Source organism: Rousettus aegyptiacus, unplaced genomic scaffold (genome assembly GCF_014176215.1).
Source record: "Rousettus aegyptiacus isolate mRouAeg1 unplaced genomic scaffold, mRouAeg1.p scaffold_m13_p_1, whole genome shotgun sequence".
In the NCBI taxonomy this organism is placed as follows: domain Eukaryota; kingdom Metazoa; phylum Chordata; class Mammalia; order Chiroptera; family Pteropodidae; genus Rousettus; species Rousettus aegyptiacus.
This window is the reverse complement of record NW_023416284.1, coordinates 127,084,542-127,109,950: the sequence shown is the minus strand read 5'-3', so window position 1 is coordinate 127,109,950 and position 25,409 is coordinate 127,084,542. Positions and strand designations below refer to the sequence as shown.

At 33.5% G+C, this 25,409-nt stretch overlaps 1 protein-coding gene and 1 pseudogene across 9 annotated transcripts in view; both read right to left on the bottom strand.

Annotated features, from left to right (window-relative positions):
• Window positions 1–25,409, bottom strand: part of LOC107497121 (cytochrome b5 reductase 4) — a 66,826-nt gene that overhangs the window by 22,672 nt on the left and 18,745 nt on the right. For 7 of the 9 annotated variants that reach the window (XR_001593725.2, XR_001593724.2, XR_001593727.2 and 4 more), the window contains exons 3-10: window positions 23,583–23,683; window positions 20,054–20,135; window positions 13,490–13,519; window positions 10,526–10,586; window positions 9,153–9,210; window positions 7,530–7,623; window positions 5,643–5,675; window positions 3,499–3,621 (exon numbers count right to left, since the gene is read on the bottom strand). Coding sequence is in view for 4 of the 9 variants with exons in the window: in XM_016118625.2 (XP_015974111.2) it covers window positions 3,499–3,621; window positions 5,643–5,675; window positions 7,530–7,623; window positions 9,153–9,210; window positions 10,526–10,586; window positions 13,490–13,519; window positions 20,054–20,135; window positions 23,583–23,683 (582 nt within the window). In the remaining 5 variants the exon portion in view is untranslated. The remainder of the gene's footprint in view (window positions 1–3,498; window positions 3,622–5,642; window positions 5,676–7,529; window positions 7,624–9,152; window positions 9,211–10,525; window positions 10,587–13,489; window positions 13,520–20,053; window positions 20,136–23,582; window positions 23,684–25,409) is intronic. The other 2 variants (XR_001593728.2, XM_016118624.2) reach the window with 1 other exon arrangement.
• Window positions 18,015–18,133, bottom strand: LOC118606083 (annotated as a pseudogene).

Sequence of the window (25,409 nt, the reverse complement as noted above, 5' to 3'; positions counted from 1 at the left end):
ACAATGAGATATCATCTCACACCTGTTAGAAAGGCTATTATCAACAGGACAAGTAATAACAAGTGTTGGCGAGGTTATGGGGGAAAAGGAACCCTCATACACTGCTGATGGGACTGCAAATTGGTACAGCCACTATGAAAAACAGTATGGAGGTTCCTCAAAAAATTAAGAATACAATTATCACATGACCCACCAACCTCTCTTCTGGGTATCTACTCCCAAATTTTGAAAACATTTATATCCACCCCAATGTTCACTGCAGTATTATTCATGGTGGTTAAGACATGGAAACAACTGAAGTGTCCTTCAATAGATGATTGGATAAAGAAGATGTGGAATATTACTCAGCCCTAAGATGAAACACTGCCAATTTATGACAACTCTGATGGATCTTGAAATTATCATGCTAGACCAAATAAATCCAACAGAAAAAGTTGAGAACCATGATTTCACTTATATGTGGGATATAAAACTGAAAGCAACAAACAAACAAGACAACACAGACACAGACAATAGTTTAGTGGTTACTAGAGAAAGAGGGTGTGGGAGGTAGATAAGGTAAAGGGGGTCAATTATATACTTATTTCAAATTACAGTTCCTTTAGCTAAGAACTTTCAGTAAAGGAAGCCAGTATGCTAATCAATTTTGGTAATCCATACTGAAAGCCTAAGAACCATGTGATGAACTATGAACATTTAAAGTATTCAGCTTTGCTACAGTGAATAAAATAATTTACAGCTTTTGTTCTGATTTAAGGAGGGAAAAAGACAAAGAATTATCTTTGCTAATTCAGTCAAATAAATGAAAATATCCCCTAAACTCTGAGTCATTTTCCAAAGCAGAAAACCTAATTCACTGAAAAATATATGCATAGCACCAATTTCAGACAAGAAAGCTAAAGTTAACTATGGCAGTTCATGACTCAAGGAGAAATTCATGGTTGGGATAAAGAGTTCATCGAAAGCCTCAGGAAATTACAGAGAAGAATAATTGAGCAATGTTCATTCTATTTCCAAATGGAGGTCAGCCTTGGGTCTTAGTATCATTTATTTCTCGGAGTGAGCTTTTATCTGGTTTGCTATGATTTTTCGATCACTAGTCCGATAATTTTAAGGCAAGAAACTTCACTTCAATAAAATCTCTTTTTATTTTGTCTTTTATCTAGTCTTTTCTGATCTGTTAGATTACACTATCATTCCTCTATGTTCTCTCTCCCTACTTAATATTATAAAATTCAGACCTCCTGCTCTGATAAAATTAATTTATTTGACCTTTCTCTATAAGCTGCAAAATGCCTACCATAATTTGAAGCCCCTCCCTGAAAAGCCCTTCATAGGTTTTTTTTTTTTTTTTTGAAAGCTACTTTCAAACCATTGCTTGAAATCCACCTTCAGGGAGTCATTCAAGGTCAAATTCATCTCTATCTGTTAACTTGGAATTACCTCAGAATATGTAAACTTTGTACTATATAACTTGCCATCGTTAGCCTGTTCCTTTATAAAAGTATTCTTCAATCTCATATTTGTGATTATTTGCTTCATATTACAGTGCCTAAAATCCTAAAATAGCCTTCTACATGCAATGTGTACTCAGTATAAGATTACTTGATACTTTTTTCTGAAAATTAAAATATTATCCAAACATTTTTAGAATTTTAAATATTCAAAGATGGTAAACTGAATACATGTAGTTAGTTCCTTCTAATACTCACATCCCCTAAATAAAAGCAAGGATTTTTTTGTTCATGTTTGGTTGCTTTTCAAGACATAAGGCTGCAAGGGCTTAAAGAATAGAAATTTTTAAAAAGCAACAAAACTCTGAGATTTGACAAGGCAAAGAGATGACTGGTAACTGACTCAACAGACTCAGTAGAGTTGAATCCTAAGCTAGAAGCATAGAAAGCCAAGAACCAACCTATTTGTAACATAAGCTCCTTTTAAGGCTCAGAAATTGGCAGGACCAATACCTTTAATCAGAGTGAAGGCAGAGCTAAGACCACTTTCTGGATGGAAAGTTCATTTAGGCCTAGATGTCCTCCCACCCCTAAATTTCCTGAAGTTCCCCCCTATTTAACACAACCACATGACTGACCCTCTCCTATTCTGGCAAAATATTCAAAGTTTGCTTTCTAGAGAGGGTAAAACATAGTATCTCTGAATTAGGTCTATGTTATAGGCCAAAATGCATCCTGCTCAATTTTCATATGCTAAAGTTGTAACTCCCAGTACGTACCTCAGAATGTGACTGTATTTAGAGACAGCAAAAAAAAAAGGGGGGGGGAGTAAATATACAGGCACACTAGCCTTTTTCCCCACATGACTTCTGAAATACTGGGTACAAGTACAAGGTAGGAGAGTATTTACTCTAGAGACTCTGACAAGTAACACCCACATGAAGTTTCCAATCAACTTTTAGAGTTACATCTTGAAATATGAGCAGATAGTCATGGATCACCAGACATTCAAAGAAAGTATCTAAACGAAAGAGAGAACAAAACAAAATAATGGGGACACAGAGGTTACACAGACAGAATAAAACTCTAAAACACTATTGGTAATTCCTAAAAAGATAAGAGAAGCTAATAAGATGCTAAAACAAAGGAACACAAATCAAAAGAGTTCTTAGAAGTTAAAAATATGAGAGTAGAAATAAGTAACTCGAGCTTGAAGACATAGCTGAAGAAATCTCCCAAAAGCTAGAACAAAAAGACAAAAGTGAAAATAAGAGAGAAAAGATAATTAGGGGACTGGTTAAAGAGGTTTAAAATAAGAATATAAAATAAGAAAGTAAAAACACAACATGAAGTGAAGAAAAATCAGTATTTCCCATAAGTTTGGATAATAAAAAGATTAGCAAAAAGGATGACTATCCAGCATGAAGGATGAAAACAGACTCACATTAAGGCATATCAAATTGTGAAACTTCAGAACACTTGGAACAAGGAGCAAATACTACCAATTTCCAAAGAGAAAATGGTGTGCTCACTCTGAAAATTCCTCACGAAGAAAACTTATGCTCCATTTTCTATAAATGTTATACTAAGATAAAATGCTTAAAAAATAAAAGAAGAAAGGAAATGAAGAAATGAAATGAAGAAAGGAAATGAATTACATCCTTCAGGATTAAACTGAGAAACTGGTTTTTAGGTAAGGAGAAAAACAATAAACATGTATCTTTTAAAAGAAAAAAACTAGATGTGCATACAAGGCATAAACTTAAACTTGTTTTTGCACCTTTGATAAAAAGAAACCTGATGGGAGTAAATGGCTGGACAACTGCCTAAATATTAGATAGCAGAATCTGAAATTTAATCTGTTAAAAAAAAAAAAAGAAGAAAGGAAGAATAACAACAGACAAAATGTCCCTTTTTAACTTCTAATTGAGAGATACAAGGACCCTTTGGCTCATCCCAAAGTGGCCTTCCACAGTCTGGAACAAATGTGCCACCAACACAATAATTTCATAAACACAGGACTCAAAATAACAGCACAACATACCTGTGTCTTTTTTTGGAATAAATAAATTATGATTCTCCAGGGGATGACCAAGACATGTCCAAGAAGTATTCTCCGTTTTCTTTAGGACAATTTCTATTTTTCCTACATTCTCAACAATCCGCACTGAAAAGAAGATAAATTCCATTTGTGTTCACTAATATCAAATATAAGCTTTTACTTTAAAACCAGTCTTTCTCTCTCAAACAATCCAAATGTTCCAATCCGATACAAATGATACTGACCATTAGTAAAATAAATAAGATTTTGTGTACATATTCATCAAAATTATTTATGATGTTAAATTCAGCTTTATTTTAGATTCAGATGAACGTCTTTCAAACAAATTCCAGTTTTCATACAATTTCAAATTAACACATAGCTAAAAAGGGGGTGAGGTTACATATACAAATTAATCACCAAATAGAACCATTTAAAAAATTTAATTTAGACCCTTTTAACATTTCTTAGTTGAGATCTGAGGGGTTCTTACGAGTGATTTCAGTAGCCCAATACTGTGCTTAATAAACACAGGAACAGCCCCAGAAAACTGACTCCCTGTAAAGTGCAAGTGAACCTTCAATAATTAAAAATCTTTTACATTATCTTTATTTTTGAATAATTAAAATAGTTTGAATACATGGGTAAATTAATAAAATATAGACTTTTATACATTGATTAAATTTCATGAATGTGCACTTAAAGACCTAAAATAGATTTCATTTTGTCTTTAGAAACAATGTCTATTCTTCCTCACTGTAAACACAAAAGTCCATTGTAATTAAACAACTTCTTAAGATAGACTAATTAAATAAATTCAATTCAATTCAATGAGTATGGATTTGAAGTTTACCAAACATAAAAACACAGTCCTTGCCTTTAATGAGCTTTGATTATACAATTTATAGAGCTTACTATGGTTCATAGAAAAAGAGACAAAACCATTTTAAGGTATTCTGACAGCATTTTAAAATAAAAATGAGAAATTATACACACACACACACACATACATAGACACACATACACACATACACATATTATTTAGCCTCAAAAAAAGAAGGAAATCCTGCCATGCAATAACATGGATGAACCTGGAAGATGTTATGTTAATAGTGAAGTAAGCCAAAGAAGAGAAATATACATGGTATCTCTTCTATGTGTATGCTTCAAAAAAAAACAAGTTGAACTCACAGAAACAGAGCGCTAAACCACCCCTGGTGGTTGCCAGGGCCTGGGGGGCTTGAGGGTAGAGGAAATTGGGAGAGGATAAAAGAGCACATAGTTTCAGTTATAAGATAAATTAGGTCTGAGAATCTAAAGTATAACATGGTGATTATAGTTGATAACATTGTATTGCATAACTGAAATTTACAGAGAGTAGAACTTAAGTATTCTCACTGAAAAAATTAAAATAAAGGTAAATATGTAAGATGGTGAATGTGTTGATATGATTGTGGAAAGCCTTTCACAATGTATACATGCATCAAATCATGTTTTATATAATAAATATAATTTTGTTAATTATGCCTCAGTAAAATTTCTTTAAAAAGACTCATTCTATAATGAGTCTTCTGTCATTATTGCTGCATATACACACTGGATTTTGCACAGCTAGTTAATGACAGAAGACTCATTATAGAATGAGTCTTCTGTCATTAACTAGCTGTGCAAAATCCAGTGTGTATATGCAGCAATAATCATAATTTAACATGCTCTGTCAACATTAAACATTCAAATATGTATATATCTAAAAAAATTTGTCTGGTCTAGTATATTTCTACAAGCTGAATGTGAGAAGTAGGGCAGAGATGCAGAAGGAAGTTAGAATAAAAAGAAGACGCAATTTTTTTTTAAGAGGAAAAGATAAAGAGATGGAAGAAACAAGAGGAAAGGAAAAAGGGCAAGGAAGGGGTGAAATCCTCCAACCAGAAGTTGGAGTTGTTTCCATTAATAAAGAATAAGGTATTTACCAATATGTATATTTAAAAACTAATGTATTTATCTAGAACACATCATGTCTCTTTTACAACATGAATACATACAAGAAAAATAAGACAAATGCTGATTCCCTCCTCCGTATATATGTATGTATGTATGTATGTGTGTGTATGTATATGCATATATATGATTATTTTTTAGTAGCTTACCAGAAAACTCTTCTTGAATCTCATGGCTTAGCCCTGAGGAAAAAATATATATTCAGTTAAAATCCAACTTTAATTCATACAGTTTATCAACATCATATAAGATCATTTAAATGGTTCTTTTATGTATTACTTCAAATCTCTCAAGATAAGTCAAACATTCTGAGAGATCAAAAGAAACTATATATAACTAAAATGTAAAATCAAATTATTTAAATATACTACATACATTTCTTCATTTTTCCATTTCTCTATCAATTAAAGAGTAAATACTCGATTTCCCACAGGTGGGTAACCGACACTACTCCACGTATGGTCCCAGATGGACAACCCTACAAACCAAGAAGAGAGCAGGGCAGAGAGAGAGGCAGTGCCCAAAGCATGGAAGCTCTGCTGTGTGCACACATACATGTGAAGAGGACAGGCCCAGGTCTAGCTCAGTTTTTCCTTTCTTACTGTTCTCTAAAGTTGAATGTTCATTCGGTTATTGAAAAAAATTACTGACCATCTATGTATGCCATGCACTTTCTAGGTGTTATGGGTACAGCAATTAGTGAAAAAGAAAAATCCCTATCCTTATGGAATTTATATTCCAGAAGAAGATGCAAGAAATATTTTTATAAATATCTGCTCTAAATTTCACTGTGTTAATAGGGTTATCTGAAACTCAAAATTCTGCATTATTTTAGTCCTTCTGATCCAATATTAGCAACCAAGAGTTTCATATTTTTGAATGTAGAATTTTGTTTTAATGTGTGATAGATATAGTTAGCTACAGTATGAACAAAATTAGCCATAAAATCTTTGAAACTCAATAGATGCTGGCACAGAGGTTTTACTTAAAGAAAAAATTATGACAGTGCTAATAAATAATATATACTTTTCTAGATATGAGTGCTTGATTAAAACTCTCCCACAAGGGGCAACATATATTAGATCTTACGGTAACAAAAAATAAGATAGGATGATATATTTCTATATCTTCAGGTTTAAAGTTTAAGGTTGATTAATCTAATGAAAGGGGGAAAGACAGAAAAAGACATTCATCAACTCTAATCAAATTCAAGACTATATGGGTACTTCATTAATACAGCAAAGCAGTGAGCATAATCCTGAGTCAGTTGAGATCTGGGGAATTTCAGTCCATGTTTAGAAAGGTAAATAAAAGGTTCTTTACATAATAATGCATCCTTAAAACATAGTTATCAAGACTATTTTCTTGTTGTTTTTGTTTTCATTTCTACCTTCTAACTAGAACATCTCCTTCATAAAAGGAGAACAGGGTGAAATCCTAGAGTCAAGTTTATTATGGGTGAGAAATGGAATTTGAATTTGGTGTCTTTGGCTCCAAATTTTAGTCCTGATTTTCTTTCTTCTGTTAGATCTGTAATCTCTCAAAACAGAAGTGAATTGTATGGTCAGTCTTTGGCCATGAGGGGTACAATACAACCTACAATCTCACAATCCATGCTGCTTTGGTGCAGCCTCTAACTTTCTGTGACAGAGTTGTAAGCAGGTCAATGAAACTAGCACCACGTGATAGGTGGTTAATAGGAGCATGTAACAGACGGGCCTCGGACATTTGTTTGTAGATGCCAAGTAATAGAGTCTTACAAAGCTGGGTCAATGAATATTTCATATTATTATTGATTCCAATTACATCTAATTGTTTAAATTTGAGAAAGGTGAGGTTATACCGCCATTTCTAGCAATTTCATTAGTATAACAGAAAAAAATTGATCAAAAATGACAAACCTGAACGATAGCTTATTAAATGTTAAACCAAAATAATAGCATATAGGATATTTAGTAACTAGACCACAGACCAAGTTATTGCCATACTTAAAAGAAGTTGGGGTTGTTTCTATTAATAAAGAATAAGGTACTTACCAATATGTATAAGATATGAATAATCCTTGATGATTGTTTCGGCTCTAAAGGAATCATTCTGATAATCAACTATTACTGCGTCTAAATTGATATCCTTAAACAGAAAGCAAAAAGAGAAAGAGTAAGAAATAATTTTTTCAAAATTTCTACAACTATACTTTTAAGATGATCAGTGAAAGTCACATGGCACTTCTTCACAGAACCCGCAAGCTAAATAAACATTACTCCTGTTTTTTCTCCCTCCTACAGCCCAGTTCTTCCCCAAAGTATTTATTGCAATTTGAATTACATACTTGTCTGTACTTACTATCTACTTTGCCCACTCATCTCTAAGTTCTAAGAATAAAGAACTGTATATAGAATACTGCTTGGCATCTAGTAGGCATTCAATAAATATTTGCTGAATAACTAATATGGGAAAAAAATTAAAATCGGATCAGAAGCCAAGATATTTGTGTTCACTTTAATCTTTCCACTATTGTGTGACACTGGGAAAATTATACAACCTCTCAGCCTCGGCTTATCTAAAAAATAAATTCACTAACAAATTTTTAGATGTCTATTATTTCCACACAGCCTTGGTGCAAGTTATTTGGGTACCTATCATTTATATCATACACTGAACACATTATTCCACATAGAAACCTTCTCCTTTCCCTTCCCTTAGTCAACCATCCTCTGCCTCACTGATATTAAGGGAGTAGACACCAACCTCCCTAGGCTCTGCCCTCTTGGTTTTGGACTGTGCAATGAGAAGACAACTGAGGAGACAATAACCAGAGGGAGTGGAAGGCAGGACAAGCAGCGTCTTTGGTCCTCCTGACGGTATCAGGAAGAGGCTAGTCGCTGCCGTGGAATGGTCAGATCATGCTGTAAGAGTTGGAGGAACTTATGAGTTCAGATGTGGTTCTGCGACTACAGAAGTAGCATGAATTCTCAGAAACTCCTAGCTACCAGAACTTGTCTTTAAATCCACATAGTTCCTCAAGTATGGGAAGTTGCTGTTGGATATGTTTGAAGATGCTTTAAGTAGCTTGCTTATTTATCTGATTACCCAGCTGGACTAAAAGCCCAATGAAAGCCTGACACTGAAAAGAGCAGATAAAGTAGGTGTAAAAGAACTACTGAATAAATTATCTCCAGAATTTTAGTTTCAAGAGGGCATCCAAACCCCATTAGTGGTATAAGTATACTAAGGCACAGCAACGCAGTCTCTCTTATCTCTCAAATCCCAATTTATGTTCAGGAAATTAGTTCTTATGGTGAAGTTAAATGGGATTCTCACTTTTGTTATTCATGCTTTCAAAAAAAAAAAATACTGCAGAAAAGCATATAAACTACTTCTTGGTCTAGTTTTTCCTAAGAGGCTATATAGCATGATTATTAAGAGCATACACACTGGAGCTAGCCTGGCTGGGTTCAAAAAGCTAGATCTGCCACTTACTGTGTGACTCTGGGTAAATTATTTACTCTCTGTTTCCTCATCTGTAAAGTAGGGACAACAAAAGTATTTACCTCACAGAGTTATTGTGAGGAGTAAATAATTCATGAACAGTACTTAGAAGTACCTGTCACATAACTAACATTTATTATTTTTCAGACATATTTTAAAGACATGTTTACCTTCTGTTTAGTATATATGACAATGGTGACTAAAGAGTCTGTTTGGAACCAGTCATAGCTGTAAAACATCAAGAAAAGAATGAACAATTATATCAACAATGTGCACTGACATATGTTAAGTCATTAAACATTTCAAATCTAGTGAAAAATATATTTCTCTAGATAAACTCTTTTCTAAATAATCAGTGGTCTTACTGGCAATTATTTCCAAATTTAAAGTACCTATACTTCCGTATGTTCCAACTTGGATTAAAAAAAAAATCTTTGACAAGACACTTTCTATAAAAGTTACACATCTCATTAAAATATTTTAACAGAACAATAACAAAATTCATTGTTCTCTTAAGGAGCATGACAAAATCTACATGCTTACTACTTTCATTCCTACCTGTCTCAAATATATTATTATTCAATAAATTAATTCATCAAGGCTGGTCAATAGAAAAACTTAAGGAAAAGCTAAGTCTTTTGTTCAGTAATAGCTACTGACCAAACTGATATGCTTTTGCACTGGTTACCTACATATAGGCACCCACAGGTAAATCCTAGAGGAGGTATCCTTAGGCATCTAAGTTAAATTTGCGTAAGAAAAATAATTCAACAGATTTAACAAATATAGCAGGATGATACCGTTATAATATTGACTGATAGTGGGGAGAAAGAGAGAAAAACTATAAAGAACATACATTACTCTGAGGGCATCTTAAATGTCCATAACAAAAAAATGTATATAGCTTGCTTAATTTATAATGACAGTGTGCAATAAATACATTTTGAAAGATTTCTCTTAAAAATGATACAACAAATTAGATATACAAAGAATAGTTAAATAAATTATGGTACGATCATATGATGGAATGCAGACAAAAATGTTAAATATGCTTTTGAAGAATATTTAACAACAGAAAATTGCTCACAGAATATATCATAATACCAATATTATCAAAAACAGAATAAATGAACTAGGCATGACATGACTTAAACTGGGTGGAATAAACCAAATATTAGGAGTATATATATCTGGGGCTGATGAACTTACAAGTGATTTTTATCCTTTTCTTTTGTATTGCTCCTCATTTTCCAAGTTTTCTACCATGAATGTTTATTTTACAATCAGAAAAAAATATGGCTTTTTTCAAAGTTTTGGTGTTTAAAATGAATCAGACTTCAAATATATTAAAAATTCATGCTGACAGAACAGTTCGTTCTCCAATAATGTCTGACAAATGAAGTACTACAGTTCTTGTGTCAAAGAAACATGATTAATATAGTAAGCAATAAATCGAACCCAGAGCTGTTTTATTTTTATTTTAATGTGAATATTTTGGTGTACATCTGATTTAGCTTTACAAAAGTCAACCAAGAATGCATACCTTGGAGAAACAGGACTTTCTTTGGCAAGGGGATCTGCAGCTTGGCTCTTGGGAAGCATGCCTTCACAAACGAAAACAAACAAAATTGCCACAGTTCATCAATACAGCGTTTGTTTTTTTTTTCTTTTCGGCAAACTTATTGAAAAATTATAGAAGGACACAAATCACAGATGTACTACTCAATGAATTTTCATAGACTAAATCATATCCTTGTGGCCAGCACCCTCCTTGTGCCCCATTCTGATCACCACCTCCCCTCCAAGGGTAACCACAATGCAGACTTTTAACATCATGATTAGTTTATGCCTGTATTTGACCTTCATAAAAGTGAGATCATTACATTATATGAATATAATGTATTCATTATAGAATGTATTCATTCTCCTGTTGATGGACATTTGGGCAATTTTCAGCTATTATATATATATATAGTTGTATAGTACTGTTATAAACATTCTTATACGTGTACGTGTACGTTCTTAAAGAACATATATATCCACATTTCTGTTAGGTACAGAGCATGTATATATGTTTGGCTTTAGTGGACACTTTTGAAAAGTTTTCCAAAACGGTAGTACCAATTTACAATTTACACTAGAAGTATTTGAGAGTTCCAGGTGCTCCATAACCTCACTGACACATGGAATTATCTTTTTCCATTTTAGTCATCTAGTGGGCATGCAACAAAACATTCTAAAAGCCCACTAAAGTTGTGGTTTGCAAACTGTATTCGAAAACTCTTGAGGCAGGGAAGAACTCTGGAGATTCCATAAACATTAAGTATTTTCCTTCCACAACAGGAATGTACTATTGGTAGCTATAAGGTTTTATTAGGAGAAAGAAGAAAGTACTGCTGCTAAAAGACTTTTGAAGATCACTGCATCAATTATATTACTATTACTCAAACTGTGCAGGAAAAAAGTTCAATGTTTAGTCCCGGGTGAGTCTTGAAATTCTCAAGTTAGAAGTCACAGCAATTATATAAACTTAGATTTGGGTGACACCTTTAAGACAAGCTAGTTTAGAGGTTTTCAAGATTCTTTGTAGTCACATAATCTTCTGTTTAAACATGAGCATCAATGCAGGTACAAGCTATCCAACAGCCATATTTTTTTGGATGAGGCTGATTGTGAGCTCTGACTTCAGGCCTTACTCAGCGTGCATCTCTTACCATGTAACTCGGCATAATACAATTAATTTTCAGATAAACAAAGGAAGTCTCTGAGATGTGATATAACAAAGCCAAAGTTATGAAGTAATTAGCAGTGATTAATTATAAAAGACAAAACTACAATTAAAATGTATTTTTTCTATGATGACAAAAAAACAAGAAAAAATGTCATTAAATTTCCTGAGAAGCCCTGAAAGATATTTTATTAAGATTAAAGTCACTTATCTTTTCGAGGCCCCTTATATAAATAAAAACATAACACAGTCTAAGATTTTCTATAATAAAAAGCTATCAACAGAATTTATAAATTGTTAAGTCAATTTTGATCTTTTATAACCTATTCAGGACTAGAAAATCTGAATTTGAGCCCAGTATCAGCACTGTGATTTTATGAAAACCACTGCTTCTTCTTCCTCAAATTCAAACTAGTCAAGAAATCTGCCCTGTAATCTTATACCTCATGATAGCAAATAAGACAATGTCCAAACATTCTAAAAAACTACATAGTACTATAAAAATATAACTTATTAGAACAGAATAATGCCATAGGCAAAACAAAATACAATACTTTACATATAATATTCTTCAGAATAAGCTAAAGGAATCTAAGATGAACGTAGGGTAGAGTAAAATAAGATGTTCTGAATGAACATTTTCTCTACCAAAAATGCTAATTGATAGACCAATGTCAATGTGAAGGGATCAGATCTCTAGTGGAATACTATAGTAGTCTATCCCATTCAGTATTTTAAACATCTACATGAATAATGACAAGCAGACAGATCATATCTGCAAATACACACACTTAAATGAGCCAAATATGAGAGGAAACTAATAAATATGTAGGTATTTATTATAATCTTAGAAGATTTTAAGGTCTTAAGAGGTAACTGTGCTTGCCAGACCACTTGTGAGATGCTGTATTCCATTCTAAAGGCCATTTTTAACTGAGATATTAAATGCAGTGCATCTGAAGCAGGGCAACAGGAAAGTAAAGATTCTGGAACCCCTATGGTAGGAAAGAAAATACCCAGTCTATCAGTAATTAGCCTTTACGTGAAGGTTTTTGCTTATTATCAGAGAAGAGCCAATTATCACATGAAATCTAAGATCAGTTCCTCATTTATGCAGTGTTATACTATCAGACAAGCAACTTCAGATGTTACATCATGAACTGCAAAAATTAGTCTACCATACACATCATTTTTTCTAGTTAAGAAAAAAGGTAATTCATCTGGCAATCTAGCCTGTTAGCTGAATTTCTGTAACTTTCTTTTCAGAGACAAAAAAAAAAAAAACTATTTCTAAACATACATTAATATAGTTCAGTCATAGTAGTCCCATGTATTTCCTAAGAGTCAGTACTGACACAACATTTTTGAGGGTTAGGAGGTGTGTCAATTCCAAGTCACACTGAATGGCTGTAGAAGGCAGAGCTCATGAGCCGACAGAAGAGCAGATTAATGGGCTACTCAGTATCTGCATGTGAACACTGGAGGCGAGGTCACATACTGGAGGGAGGTGACTTGTTCAGTCCTGCTTCCTAATGACTACAAGTCTTCAAGCTGAGGGCAGATGAATACATGTTCAGGGATGTCACAGAAGGGACTACTATTAAGAACAATGGCTGTAATATGGGATCTATAAAGTTCTGTCCAATCCTCTAAGTTTGAGCAGGTAAAGACATCTTTCATATAAAAAATATCTAAATATTCCAGGTAATTCTGTGAAGCAATATTATAACCGTGTGAGAATGATTCACTCATTTTTTACTATAAATTTACATGACTTACCATTTAAGACTTTCTTTTCCTCATGATAGTCTGTGCGGTAATTTAGAAAAAAAGTCACATAAGAATATTACAGTGTCAAAGAGAATATCAGTTAATAGTATTGATTTAAAGATATTGGCCCTTCTTTCTTGAAGGACTTTCTTCCAAGGCCTGAAGAGAGAAAGAGGCTAATAGGGAGATGGCCCACATTTCTAAGTAAGTTGCATGGCTGAAGATTGCCAGGCCATCTCTCTGGTACTTATCTACCATTTCACGGGGCTTTTTTCCATTTCTTTGGACATTTTTTTTTTCTAATGTCTTGGTTAATTTCTTTAGAAAGCATATAAAATCCCACATTTTGTCCAGGTTATCATATTTTAAATTAGTCAAAATTAACCAGAATTTAATTACATTACATAAATGAAATACACATATTAACGACCCAAAGGACACTACCTTATTATCTAGGTTAGTACTTAAAATTATCGTTACTCCAAATTTAAATAGAAAAAATGATGAAAATATGTTAAAATTACCACAATACAATGCAATTATTAGTGTTACAACCTGAAAAAAAATTAACAGGTATTTTCTTTCAGGAGAGCAGTCAACTCACAAATCTATATTATATCTTGATCATGAGTGCTATATAATATAATTGAAATAACCCTCAGCAGTCAGTTAAAAAAAAGAAAATGAATGACAAGCTAACACAAAATATCCAAGTAGTAGACTGAAAACTTGTTAATGTGACATCACCTTGTTTTATAAAAAGAGAAACTTAAATCGAAGCTTTTTTGTGTTCTGATTTTCAGTCAACCAGTAATCCCATAATTACCTCCATTTCACTCACCTGTCATAAAATAATCATGATTAAGGAGGCCAAATGACCATTCTTTTTGTTTATTTTCCCCATTTTACCAACATAACTTCATAGCTAAGAAATCTTAACAACATATAGCGAATTATCATTTGGTCCCCTCATTGACAACTGACGATCAGAGGTAAAGGACTTGACTGAAATCCACAGCTCTTGAGCAGCAAAGCCAAGATTAGACACCATTGCCTCTGAAATTTGGCACCATATTTCTTACTATGCCATTGCTAGAGTGAATACTTCCTGAAAAGACAAAAGACCTATATACCATCTAATTATACCTCAAAATGAACTTTGTTTATCAAATGTCGGAGACAAATCTAGTCACTATAATTTGCAAGGGATCACTGATGTCTTTGATCACTTATTCTCATCTATTTTCATCTGTCTTTGCTACCGCAGTTGTGATTACTTGTTTTACGTCTGAACAAACAGCAAATTCACAGTAACATATGTAAATTAAATCTATTTTCAGGGTACCACATAGCTGGCCATCTGATGAATCTCATTTATCATGTACAGCAATTTGTTTTTATCTAAAAGCTCACAGATTTTGAAAAATTGCCCCAAGTAATTAGTTTCTAGGGAAAAAATTATATGTACTTCCTGATTGATGTGAATTGATTTGAATCTTCCAGAACTTTCTAGAGCCTCCTAAATTAGTAAATTTTTCCCAGAGTCTTTTTTTAATACAAGAAGTACTAGTAGGAAGAGAACTTCTACTTAAACGATCTAAATTACCTTTAAAAACTCTGCTAGTCTACTTTTGTAACTCTTCAAAAGCTGAGTCATAGAAATAGACTATTTTTTGCTATTAAGCATATCTACATTTGAATCATTTTAGTCACATGATATACTTTTCTTTCTGACAAGAAATCTGATATTCTGTCTCGATAATTAATTCTCTTGGCTCTGCAGCTAAGAGAGAATTTATCTTCTCTCATAATGCTGTTTGAACTGCGTTATTTTGATTAGAACCTCTGCTTTCTGGGGAGGTAAGTGTTATTTAGAAGGCTAGTTCTGTGATTTATCAGCATTCTTCTCTTCTTTGGTAAGAGGTCTGTGTGATGATTTTTATTTGTAACCCCAATCTAGTTTATCTCTGCTGAGTGGAGCCACCAGGGTATCCTAGGATAAAGAAAGAAAAATCCTGTTTACCAGTGACTTCATTCTTTTAATAAATATCTGCTGATCATCATCTTAATAGGGATACTGACATAGTAAGAAATTCTCTGAATATAAAGTTAGGAAAATGTGAATAGATATTCAGTTTGCTTATACATGCTTAGACATAATATGAAAGATTCACAATAAAAGTAGTAATGTGGTTACCTTTGTGTGTGTGTGGGGGGGAAGGGTAGATGGGAGACAGGTACGACAAGGGAACTTCCCATTCTTGAATCATGTGAGTGCACTGCTTTCTCAAAAAAATTAAACTAAATTAAAAATAAATGTCAAGGTTCTTTTTAATATGATGGGATAAATACTGTAAAAGATGTATGTAAAAGATGGTATGGAAGCATAGAGGGTGGGCATCTGTACTTACAAGGAATTTGAAAGGACTCCATTGAGGAAGTAACATTTTAGGTACATTTTGAAAATACACAGGCATTTGTCAGGAAGGCCCTGAATAAAACATTTTAGGAAGACAAGTGCTGAGCAATTTATATTTGAATTTTCTACATTCAAATGTATGTAACTACATACCTCATCTTCCTTTCTCATTCCAAAAGGTTGATGTCATGAAACCATTAGATATGAGTTCAGTCTTCTTACCAGAGATTTTAGTCACAAAGTCTAAAATATACCGTACTATGTTCCCTTTACTGCTTAGCTTTGCCAGAAGACTTCTTGGCTCTCTGCAATATGTTTAGTAACAACTTTTCTCTGAAATTCTTCCATATCTCTAAATAGAATGCCTCATAACACCACCGAGGCCTAATTCTTGATTTTGTTTCAAAATTTATACACTCATTTCTCTCATCTTATACAACTTAATAATTTCTATTATTTCTAAACTATCTTTACCTTTTACTTTCCTCTGTTCATCTTTTTAATCAATTTCCAAGTCACCTTTCAATGTTACACATCTCATAAACTTCAAAGCCCAGAATTACTCCTTATCCTCAGAGCAGTTTACCAGAATTAAAATAAAGATTTAACAGTTCGAATACACACTATGAAAACTTTCAGGAATAAAAGGTTTTAAAAGTACCAAAGAACTTATTCCTGGACAGTTTTTTTCTCCCATTACTCATTTACCTAATCACAGCATAAACTATAGTTTTAGAAGTTTATATTTTCTTCCTAAGTAGGCTATACTTGTCATTTTTTATTCATTTCTCCAATTTATCAGTTATTTCTCATTTTTGTTCTACCCTCTGAGGGATTAACCACTTCTTCCCTATTGGGAGTCAACTGCACATAAATACATACATGTTCAAAAATCATCTTTCTCTGAAAACAAAACAAACAATAACCTAATCTAACATGGTCAGTCATACACAAAATGCAAGACACACTTCCTGTTCAGCTTTGTAACTGCCCTCTTGGGACTTCTCATCCTCATTTTTAATGACCTCTCCCTTATATCTTTCCAGCAGGAATCACTTAGACAATATATCCTATAGGAGCAAAAGCAAATTAAGGTAGCCTGACTGAGATAGCAAATTTGTTCACTCAGTCAAGTCCACTTCATCATGACACTCTGCCCCTTTCTCTCCGTTAGTAACTGCCTTGCTTCTCCTTTACCAGTTAGCTTCTGAGCTCGTGTTTTACCCATTCACTTGAGTCTTGAATTGTCCCCATTATATCAATGAGGAAACTGATGCTCCTAGAAGAGAGAACTTTAACTCCAGAAGCTGAACTTCCAGCTGGCAGCTAGAATAGTTGCCTTGTCTACATACCAGCTTCATGTCCATATGTCATTAATGTCATCATTTTAAAGAATAAAAAACTAATTCATATACATGGGTTTCTCTCCTTGAGCATTATTAAAATTTGGGGCTGGATAACTCCTTGTTGTGGGACTCTGTCATTGTAGAAGACTTAGCAGTATCCCTGACTTCTCCTCTACCCAACAGAAGGAGCATTGAGCTTATTCCTGGCAACCAAAATGTCTCCAGACATTGCCAAATATACTCTGTGAAAAAAACCAACCCTAGTTAAAAAGTACTGGCATATACCAAAGGAAAATAAATTATGCAGAAGTGGATAGCTTTGATGAGGTGATTGCTTTACAAAGGAAAGCACCAATCATTTCTTTAAGTGGTAAACTTCTCCAATTAAATAATGATAGCCTTTGGTAAGGTATCCAATGTCTACAAATCTCAGTATTCTCACTTTTAAGCTGAAGGTGACAGAACAGCTCTAAGTACCTCTTCCACTTCTAGGTATTCTATTGATTTATGGTTCTACACGATTTATAGTCATTAACTACTTGAGAGAGTGGGCGTGAAAATTAAAAACATAAAAGTATTAGAAACCATAATAAAGCAATGAAAAATTAAGAAGAAACATTCCTGAGACTGTACTATGACACAGGAAAATAGAACATTTAAAAAATATGCCTTTTTATTTATATATTTTTTTAGGCAAGGCAACCCTTGGTTGACCTCACAGATTGCAAGGACCTTGTCAGCTTACAATCTCTTACTTTTTAATTTTTTATGCCTACAGCACCTGGCCTTCCTAGGTGGTCTCCCATCCAAGTACTAACCAGGCCCAACCCTGCTTAGCTTCCAATATCATACAGGATCGGGCTTGTTCAGGGTAGCATGGCCGTAGACTTATATTTAATTTTTTAAAGTACATTTATGATTTAGAATAGCACTGCCCAAAAGAAATATAATGCAAGCCATAAGTATTTCTAATTTTCTCGGATTACATTAGCAAAGTAAAAAGAAACAGGTAAAATTAATTTCAATAATATATTTTTACTTAACACAATATATCCAGAATATTATCATTTCAATATGTAATCAATATTAAAATTATGTGATATTTTATTCTTTTTTCATACCAAGTCTAAGCTACTGGTTATTGTAACGACAGAAAAGAACTAGAATAAGGGCAAAGAGTAAGAACATTTTTCATCTTTGCCAGAGAATGAAGTGTTCCATGTAAATAAATTAACAGCAACTAATATTTATCTTTCCAAAGTTTTTCCTTTTATTCGTTATTGATATCTTTCTAAAGCACAATACAAACCATTCTTTTTAAACAAAGGATTATAAAAATCATTTTAAATGTTGTTGTTGTTGTTGTTGTTGTGTTGTTGTGAAGCATTATGAGGATTATCTGCCTTTCACTTCCAGGAAGGAAGGATAAAAACCAGAAAAGCCCTTTTATTAATTTCATATTCCTATGGAACAGAAGCCCAAGGGGCGTAGCATACTTTCTGGTTACCCTGAATGGTATTACATAAGAACAAATGACCTTTAGTACCAGATTATGTAAATAAGATATATAATGTTTAGGATGAGGTAAAATCAGTCATCTAGGATTTTTAGTTAATATCATATCTCCTGCTGGCAATGCATTGGTGAATGTAGGAGCCAATTTATAGAAGAAAGGGACTGGTTTACAAAAGTAAACTGTTGGGAAGAATTTCCAGACACGAAAGTTTAAACTAGTTTGCTTTTGGTATGTAAACGTATTGCTTATTTATTTTGTAGCAATAGGAAGGAAAAATAATAATTCTTTTTGAGCATTTATTACTGTCATTATTCAAGGAACTTTACGTATGTCAGTTAATTCTTGACTCTATGAACCATTATACAGATTAAAAAACTGAGGCTCAGAGACAGAAACTGGCCCGAAAATTACACAGGTCACAGAGCTAGGGTTCAAATCTAGGTATGTCTGTGCTATTTCCATATAGCTGATGGAGGTCTCTGGCAACAAAGCCTTGAATTACAAAACTTATTACACTAAATAAACAGTAGAAGACTTGAGTCGAGTAAGACAATTTTTATTTGTAATTTAGGTGTCAAAGTCAAGAGCTACTAAAAAAAAATAAAAGGAAAAAGATTATCTTTCTTCCACAGCAAGTGTTTGTGCTACTTCTACTGCAAGTCTAAAATTTTCAAAGGATGCTATTCTGACAGAAACCTAGGAGATAAAGAGATGATTTCCAATAGCATACAGATTGTAGAGCCACGGGTTAGAAGGTAAGGGCAAAAAATGCAAGAAATGGGTTGTATTTTATATGTAGTTTACAATCAGAACATATGTTTTCCATGGTAATGAAGAAGTGAAAAGATTTAAGGCAAAAGGGAGGGAGACAAAGCTAGGAGGAAAAATATCACTGTGTAACTTTTTATATTTTCTCATGTTTGAGTCATGTGAATGTATTATGTATTCAAAAAATTAAATTATTAAAAACTAATCTAAAAGTCAACTCTTACCAAGTGCTTTAGCTAATCTGTCTATATAACGGCAAAATAAAGACAAATGAAAACTAAATAGTCTTTCTCTTCCATTATGCTTATTCCTCACATTATGGATGTTTTCTCAAAACATGTCAAAAATTTAAAGTAAAGTCATTGTTTCATTCTAAAGAAGAACTAGAATAAAACCGCAGACCATGAAGCCAGTGAAAATGAGAACAGTACAGTGATTTCTTCAAATCTATTTGTGGAAATCCAAGTTAAAAAAAGTACATGTGTGTCAGACATCAGTGCCAGTTTTGCACTGGCACCACTTACCTTTAGGAACAGCAGACTTAACTGCCATTCTGCCAACCAGGCATTCTTTCAGCATGGATTCATAATTGACCCAACGATGAACCTGGTATGAGATATAAATGACAGAAAAGCAATATGACTAACTTCAGGAGATGCTCTAATTTTATTCTGAGCAGAACTAAACATTTTTACACTGCTCTGAAAAATAAAGAAGCAGATCCAATTGGCCAAAAGAGCATGATGGAAAGGCAGCATACATTGGGATTATTTGGAACAACGTTCTCAAAGTGTTGTCTATTGACCTCTGGAGGTTCCTGAAACCCTTCAGATATCTATGAGGTCTCAACTGGTTTCATAATACACTAAAATTTTTTTGCCTATTTCATTCTGTTGACATTTTCACTGACATTGAAAAAGCAATGGCGGGTAAAACTGCTTGCATCTTAGCACAAATTAAAGCAGTTGTTTAAATCATTGTTTTCTTCACCAGACCCATGCGCAGAGGGCAAGGGTGAGTGAGGATATAGTTTCATTAAAGAATATCCTTCATGAAGCAGGTAATATTAATTTTCTTAAATCTCAACCCTTGAGTACAGGTCTGTTTTATATTTTGTGTGACAAAATGGGAAGTTCTTAAAACACTTCTGCAATTGTTTGATTTACAAATTGAACTGAGCTTTTTTTTTTTTTGAAAAGTCATTTATGTTTAAAAGAAAAAATGACCTATAAAAAAGCTAGTTATTCAGACTTGAATATCTGCTAGACATTTTCTTGAAAAGAAACAAGGTGAGACTGTCACTTCAAGAAAAATAACTGGGGGTATTTGTTGCCAGACTTACTGGTGGGAATTAAATTTAAACAATCTTTCTGAAAGGCACTTTCTGAACATACATTAAAAACCTTAAAATAGACAGCTCTTTTACTCAGCAATTTAGAAATTTACCTGAGAAAATATTTGTATATACACAAAGATACTCTTCACAGCACTATTTATATTAGCAAAATATTAAAAAACCTAAACATCCAACTGCAAAAGACGAGGAAAATCGTAATATATTATTCAATAAAATACTATATAATCACTAAAATAATCAAGTTGAATAATTCTGATGTCAGAATTTTATGTATGTTCCTGAGTAAATATACACTAAAATAGAAAATACATAAAAATTATATATGTAATTATAAAAGGACACTCATTTATTAACAAATATTGAAATTTGATTTACCAAATATTTATGAAGCATCCAATCATGTGTAAAGCATTATCTCTGGGGCTACGGGGTTGGGTAGAATTTTAACATACAGATGAAGGAGGAAATTATTCAAGGAGGTTTTGTCAATGATGGAACTGGTGATTTGCTCAATGAATTTCTGTTTGCTCAAAGCAAGATGTATGTTGGGAACATTTACCTTGATAAAGTCTTTTTAGGGCTTCAAATAATGACTTTAAATTTATTCCACTGTCAAAAATGAGTTGATGTTGTAGAGCAAGGTGCTAAGATGACTGTCTTTAAGAATACAGTAATCTTCCCTTATTTACAGGGGTTAAGTTCTAAGAACCCCTTGTGGATGCCTGTAATCATGCAGTACAGAACTCTAATAAAGTTAAATTTATAAATTGGGCTCAGTAAGAGATTAAGAATAATTACTAATAATAGAACAATTATGAAAATATACTATAATAAAAGTTATGTGAATATGGTCTCTCAAAATATCTTATTGAACCATACTTACTTTTTTACTTAGATGAAGCACTATATACAGCTTGTTTTTTGGCATATTGGAATGCCAGCAATCACTACTCTTGTGCTTTGGAGTCATTATTAATTAAAATAAGGGTTACTTTAACACAAGCACTGTGAAACCATAACAGCGAATCTGACAACTCAGAAAACTACTAAATAACTAATAGGCAGGGAACACATACAGCATGGATACGCTGGATGATTCGAGTCCTTGGCTGGACACAGTGGGACGGTGTAAGATTTCATCACGCTACTCAGATGTGCAATTTAAAACTTATAAATTGTTAATTTCTGGAATTTTCCATTTAGCATTTTTGGACCACGATTGACCACCACAGACTGAAACCATGGAAAGCGAAACAGCAAATAATGAGGGATTATTGTACTAGTCTAGCTGTCATGTTATCTAAGTTGGGACTGAAAGTAAAAATATTAGGACAATATTAAAATAGAATGGGAGAAGGTGGTAATGGCTTGATCTAAGGCAGTGACGAGAGATAAAGGTGTAATGTTTAAAGACAGCATCATAGTATTTCCCCAGTGACTGGATATGGGGCACAATCAGAGAAGGCAAAGATTACTCAAGTAGTTTCAAGTTCCCATTACCAGAAACAGGAAATGGTTGGGGGAGCGGAAGGGAAAAGGAGAGCTAATATTATTTGAGGGTACACTGAATTGGAATGCTACCAGGTTATCAAACTGTCTATCAGGCATTTGGAAATTGGGAGTGGGATCAAAACTAGAGACAGAAATCTGACAATAAAGAGATTACTTAATAGTCTTTGTACAATTCAAACACTAGGCATGAATAAATCTTTAAATATTTAAAGATACAGGAAACTTCGCCACTTTCTAGAATATTAAGTTATGTGCTTCCATGGTAAGTTAAAGTCACAAATAAATATCATGGGTCTAATTAAAAGGGGAATGCGACAATCTGGTAATTAAACTATTAAACTTAAAAATATAGCAGTTCTTGTGACTCTTCTGTGACAAGTTTACTTAAATAAGGTCCATCTAAAACCTCATGACACTTAGGAATATAAACAGAACTAGATCCTATTAAAAATCACTCTTGTGGAAAAGTACATTCAGCATCAGAAGTTATGGGACAGATATAAAAGTATGGCAAATAAGTTTTCAGGCAAATGTTCCCAAATTTTTCTATTTGGCTTCCATTTCTAGACAATAACAAATACCAAAATACAATGGGAATTTGTCTTAAGTCAGCAGTAAGAACCTCTCAAGGGGAATGCTATTATGACCAATGGGCAAACATGACTTTTCTCCAACCCAGGAAGTACATTAACAGCAAATGGGATTCTGCACACCAAATCTCTGCCAGAACTCTAGGAAAAATAAGGTTTCTATTAATTGATCAACTCACTTTCTATATGGCATGAAGATTCAGTCACCAAGACAGGCTGATTATATAAAAATCCCCAAATGAGAAATGACTAAGAGCAAAGAAGCTAAGTGCCTTGTTTTTCTCTCTAATCACTACTGCCTGCTATAAGTCAATTATCATTATTATCAAAATTGAGCAAACAATTGCCGGCAGAGGCAGAAAGCATTTAAGAGCAGACTCCTAGACACAGATTTGAAACCACCTCTAACATTTTAGTAAAATAATTCGAAGACAAATTAAATGAACAGTTACTACTGAGCATATTCTCACACCTCAAAATTCAAGCCAATATATCTGAAATTTATGCAACTATTTTTTTCCCCAACAATTGTCACAATGCTACATTTAAGAGTACTCTTCCATTGTAATACTATGATTACTTTCAGCACCTTACCTGATCAAAAAGGTCAGTACCATCTGATCCTGCTGCTCTCATTAGTTCATCTTCTCCACCAGGATGATACTCCATATATGGGCTGACATTATAAACAAACCCTATATCAAAGCAAGGAAAAATAAGATCCTAAATAAACTTCTTAAAAATTGTACAAACTGGAGATATAAGTTCCAATCAATCTTCTCAAATACATCCTATTTACTATGTTGAAGTATTAAGAAAATAAACGGTCTGAGATCTCACCATATTTACAAGCTAACAAATTAGCCTACCAGTTTCAGGGGTCCTGAGGAAAACACAAGACTCCTAGGTCAGAGGCAAAGGAGAGTTTAGTACTCACATTAGTAGCAGCAGCTAGAGTATCAGCATGTACACCAGTGTCCTGAACCCCAATTCCCACAGAGCTATGTGAAGTGGGCCAGATAACACCTGTAAACTCAATATGCTGCATTAACAGGAGAGAAACTCTGAGCATAGGAAACTCAAATCTTTTATAATTGGCAGTGAGTACCCCTATCCTTTGGTCTGAAGGGAGACATTATCTTTATTTCACTTACCAGTAAGAAACCTTGTCTTTCACTCTAAAGGGAGACATTAGCTTTTTACCATACAAGGTTGTTCGCTATACAAATACCCCTCAAAAGATTGTCCAGAACAAAGACAGTGGCTCTGCTCACAAGATGTGCAGGTATGGGAAGACCTATAGAGAACTGCCTCCCAAACCAAAGAAATAATGAAACATTATATGTAATTTTTTAAACTTCCCCCTCCTTATCCCCTCTCTCTATTTCCATTCTATCATCCTCTACTGCCCTGCCAGAAGAATCCAATGAAAAAAAATTGAGCTGTTACCCATGTGTCTGATTATTTTAGCAACGACTGAGCAATGGTGACTAGGCCACTTACGTATACTCTGTGAAAGTAAGCACAAGTCTTCTCTGCAATTGCCCAAGGAACAAAGATTATTGTTTAGATCTTAATTCGTTTATCTTCTCCAAATATTCATTCTATCTGTTCATATATTTAACTACAGTTTTATCTTTTAAGAAAAAGGAATAGGGAACAATAGAGAATAGCCTCTATGAATAGCCGTCCCAAGGAAGTGAACTGCTTTTTAATCCTTTACTTGAAAACTAGATAACAGACAAATCCATCCCTAAAGACACCTCAAGAGTGAATAAAAACAACTGGTTTTCTTAGGTTCAGGACTATTCCCCCTTTACATGATGACTTCAATGAGTTTAAATGACCTCAGCTAACTTAAAATTTTTCATCCTATATAATAATCTTGGAAAGAAAAAAATGGATTTCAGACCAAAGAAAGGTACTACAGTTTTTCCACTAATTTTAGGAAAAAAACAACCAGTCAGGATCTCTTTATAAAATTGCTCAAAGCAATTTTGGCAATAAAAAGAAGTAAATTCACAAAATCACTCTTTCAGCAGTCTTCAAAATAAGTCTGAAAAAAAAAAAACTGGTAGAGTTCTCTCCTTTCTCCTTCCTATATACTTTTACCCATCAAATTTAAAAAGAATTTACCTATTTTTTAATGCTCCAAAACCCAGAGACCACAAATGTCAGATAATGACTAGTATCAAAATTATTCCCAGTAGACTTTTTAAAACAGAAAACCCCCTTCCAAACAAAAGAATTCCAAACTTTCTCTACAACTAAACCTTGAATAGAGTTCTAGAGTTTCTTAAGAACATAAAATCTATAACACATGGTCAGCTAGTTTTCTGTGATGGAATTTCATGTGTTTCAGCAACCAGCAAGAAGATAAACAGGTAGCTTTAACAGCTATAAATGATCAGCATATAAAGC